This window comes from Cottoperca gobio, chromosome 21 (assembly GCF_900634415.1).
Source record: "Cottoperca gobio chromosome 21, fCotGob3.1, whole genome shotgun sequence".
Lineage (NCBI taxonomy): Eukaryota > Metazoa > Chordata > Actinopteri > Perciformes > Bovichtidae > Cottoperca > Cottoperca gobio.
In genome coordinates, this window is record NC_041375.1 from 23,571,948 (window position 1) to 23,576,205 (window position 4,258).

At 40.6% G+C, this 4,258-nt stretch overlaps 1 protein-coding gene across 4 annotated transcripts in view; it reads right to left on the reverse strand.

Annotated features, from left to right (window-relative positions):
* hspbap1 (hspb associated protein 1) overlaps window positions 1-3,521 on the reverse strand; it is an 11,175-nt gene extending 7,654 nt beyond the window's left edge. Inside the window, exons 1-3 of one of the 4 annotated variants that reach the window (XM_029458334.1) lie at window positions 3,171-3,521; window positions 1,631-1,826; window positions 649-833 (exon numbers count right to left, since the gene is read on the reverse strand). In XM_029458334.1, the coding sequence (XP_029314194.1) occupies window positions 649-833; window positions 1,631-1,826; window positions 3,171-3,380 (591 nt within the window). In that variant the 5' untranslated portion in view covers window positions 3,381-3,521. Of the gene's footprint in view, window positions 1-648; window positions 834-1,630; window positions 1,836-2,691 lie in introns of all 4 variants that reach the window. The other 3 variants (XM_029458332.1, XM_029458336.1, XM_029458335.1) reach the window with 3 other exon arrangements.
* Between the last annotated feature and the right edge of the window lie 737 nt (window positions 3,522-4,258).

Below are 4,258 nucleotides of genomic sequence, written 5' to 3' on the forward strand. Positions count from 1 at the left end.
CATCTCTTACTTGATTAGAAGGTAATACATTGTGAATAATATTATTCATTTAAACTTTTAGAAACCAGTTCCTTAATGTGTTTATTATCACCTAAAGAAAATGTGGTGTTTAAAAAGCTTTCTTGACTTTGCTGTAAGTGAAATCATACGTTTGGGACATTAATAAATCCAAGTCGCACATGAGCAGCTCCACCTGTGGTACAGAACACGGTGCAACACCGGCTGAAGCAGCAGAGTGTGTTCTGAGCACAGAAATAATACACATCACTACATTATATGTCTTCAAGGTCTTCGGGGACGGCTCGTTCCCATTTCAGGAAGCCAGGAATTGACATTAAGTTGTCAAACTTTCTTCATCACAGACTCCAAATTCAGTTTTGGGAGCGTTCATCTTGTCGCTTGCAACTGTGACATAATTCCTTAAAACTCAACACAATGAGGGGTAAGAAGGTTGACCTGAATCTGCCTGATTTGAATTCAACACTTTGTGCAAAGCTGCTGTAATGTCTCCATGATAAAACTACACCTATAAAACGTTGTGTGCAACATCTGAGGGGTAATTAACTGTAAATCTATTTTATGAGGAGGAACTGTTATAAAACTGACCTGTGATATCATAACATGCGTGTACGCAAGGAAGAGGATTACCTCAAACATGGAAGGCTGATCTTTAAACAACACGGCGATGTACTTGTAGTCAGCATAGGCCCAATACTCTGCGTTGGGGTATTCACAGAAAGGCCCCACATCTGCCTCAGCCTGGTCCCGGCTCCAGCTGAGAAAGTGCTCCAGTCTGGCCTCCACATAGCAACACTGGGTTTCAAACAGAGGTGCTAGGGGGGCAAGAAAGAGAAGCAGACAGACCGTAATCACTGGAAAATTGAGATAAAGCTTCTGTAAAACAATTCCACCGTTCTATGCAATTCATAAAGCAGAATCACGGCGTTATGCATCATCACAGAGGCACGAGTTTTACCCACTTTTATGAGAAGAATAAATCACAGTTGTTGTAATTTATTCTCGTGTTTGTTTTAGTAAACAAAGTGTGTCAATGGTTGAGCGATGGCATTTATAATCCCTCATAAGCAATGCCCTCCTGTCAGCTGTTGCAGCTGAAAAAGATGATTTAGAAATTTAATTAGCTTCCTTTTATCGGAGGACGCTCTCTGGGATTCATCACAGGAGGAGTCATTACTGTCGCTAGTTCAGAGACACATGGATGCAAAAAACACCAGATGCTCAAAGACGAAAACCCTCAGTGTTTTGTTTTTCTTTGCTTATGTCAAATGTTTCATCAGGTCATGCTAACTAAAGTTGAATCTGTGAATGAGCACACGTCAGAGTATTATACACATGACTGCAGGCTATGATTATGTGCTCGCTGGTGACGGCCACATGCAAAACAGCAAAAGCCCCAGATTTTAAGGAACAGGTGACTGCAGGGGTGTAAACTCAACAAACGCTTTCGTATTTTAATATTGCTTTAATTTCAGTGTTCTTATTATATACTGTATATCCATCTATTTATTACTTTCAGTCATTTTAAAACAACTTGGGTCCACTCAGGGAGCTTGGTCTCTTTCTGCACATGGCTTTATTTCAACTGTCCGGATCAATCGTCTGTTCTTACTGTTCGTCTCCTCTTTTCTCCCAATTCTGAATCGGATGAGTTTGTCAAGGCAGCCAGAAAGGTGCTCTGCGGTCCAGCGGAGAACAGGCCAGCCAGCAGTCATGCTTGTGAAGACTGCAGGCTGCTGTAGGTGATGCAGAATCCTCTGGGTCTCCTCTGGGCTGAAGGGTTTAATGGAGTCGGGGGCAGCCATGACCTGCACACACTGATAGTGGGTTTGCAACACAGAGGATGTTCTTGTGTGTTGTCTTTTTTTTTATAAATCATTTCCCCTCAGTGCTCTGTCATTTCATGAACATCCTTAAAAACCCACAATCACTAAAAGAGCTATCACTCAGGAACATGTGGAGTTGGTGGGAAGAGGAAACTGAAGCTTCCTACTTTTCAAATCATGAAACTTACACGATAAACAAAAAGATATTACACTTCCGGTTTTTATTTTTATTAGTTGAAAGAGAGTACGAGTAGAAAGCAGCACTTTAAAAGATAATTATCATTGTTTTTTTAATTGGTTGCTTTAGTCCAATGTTCAATTTGTTCACTAAAAGTATGTTGGAAATCATTTTCTAATGTGTTTATAATGAATATATTTAATAATATCAAAACTCAGTATCGCGCCAACTCCACGCAGCATTATGTTACTGATAGTCCACTTTAATAGCACGTTGTCGTCTGAAAGTAATTATGCACCTTACTTTTAAATGTATACTTCTAGACTTTTACACACCTGATCGCACTCACTGTGAATCACTTGTATATCAGTAATGCTCCAGATAGCTAGCTTTACAGGACAGAATGAGCAACGTTAAGTTAACTTTCCGTTTGAGTTACGTCAGACAACTCAGATAACGTTAGGACAAAATTAACTTCTCAAATTGCAAAACCATCCTCAGCTGTATTTGTGACAGCGTAGTTTGACGATGCTATAATTAGCTAGGGGCTCCATTTATGAATGTTGTCCTAATTAAAGAGCAGGCTTAGCTAACCTGTCAAATTAGCTACAGTCCCTAGAAAGCTAGCTTCGCGGAAAGAGGAGTCAAAACAACAACAAAAAAACTCACCTTTCACTACACGTGCAATTGAGGTTAGGGCGGAAGTAAACAAACCTCACATGACAAGTTTCTTTATACTTTTGCCATACGTAATTGTGAATCTACTCCATTTCGGCTCTGTGATCGCTACAACGGGTCCATGCAAGCTTATGCAGCAGACGAGCCAAAATGGCCGCCCAACGACCACAGTTACCACGACCCAGACTACTTCCGTTCGGGCATGCGCAGTAAAGTGAACTGACAGAAACAGAAGCTATCGTCTGTTATTATTTTTGTGGTCGACAGGAGCCCGGCAGCACGCGCAGTTCTCGTTCCCGTACAGCCGTTAAAACCGGGATTTTAACAGAACTGACAAACAGACATTTTACTATGGGTGCCGGTTTGGGCACCGAGGCCGAAAGGGAGCCGCTTATCGTTCCGTCTCATGCGGAGGCAAACAGCACGCCAGTAAACAACAGAGTGTACGGCAGAAGATGGCTGGTTCTGACCCTGTTCTCCTTGCTGGGACTCCTGCAGGGGATGGTGTGGAACTTCTGGGGTCCCATCCAGAACTCGGCCGTCCACGCGTACGGCTTCACCAAGTCTGACATCGCAGTTCTGGTGCTGTGGGGCCCGGTGGGCTTCGTCCCCTGGCTGTTGTTTATGTGGTTAATGGACAAAAAAGGTGAGCTGTAGTTCGGTACACTGTGTCCTATCATAACATGCTGGTGTTCGTCTCCCCCCCCCCCCACGGGTCGTAAACACACGTTGGTTTCTTTGAAGGCTGAATCACTCAAAAGTGTGCTGTTGTTACTGAGCACCTGATGGCAGCGCGGTGTTACACAGGGTTTAGTTATCTGTCAATCTCATTGCTTCCTGTCACGTAGTGTATTTTGAGAGTTAAGTTAGTGTTTGTCCCCCCCCCCCCCCCCCCCCCCTTTTAAATGCTTTGATAAGCTCAGTGGTGTATTAACTAAATCTACTCAAGTACTGTTCATAAGTACATTTTCTTTTAATGCCACTGGAAATATTGTACTTTTTACTTCCCTGAAAACACGTGGACAGCTTTAGTTGCTAGTTACTTTAAACAAATATATGTTTTTGCATACATAACATACAAATAGCTTATAAAACATGATGTTTACTACCTAAAAGTTTATACAAGTTCAGCTGAAATAATGAGTCGATTATTTAATTAGTTGATTAAAAGAGAATTAATTGGAAACTATTTATGATAAGTCATTTTTAATGTAAACACGTGCCATAGTTCCTGTATCCTAAATGTGAGGATTTGCTTTTAAATCATTTTAATTTTAATAAACTTTTTTTATTCAAAGATGTAACTTTGGGCTGTGGCTAATTCTTATGGTGTTTCTCACTAATTTCAGAATCACTCGATTAACATGGTAAAAAATTGTCAGATTTAATCCCTAATATAAATAATCATTATTTGCAGTTTCATACAAAATATTTAAAGATTAACTCTACTAACTACAACAGTAACATTCTACCTTTATATTAAATGCACGCGTAATAATAATCTAATTATATATATCATATACATTAATTGAATAACAGTCACAGTGGCCAGTATTAT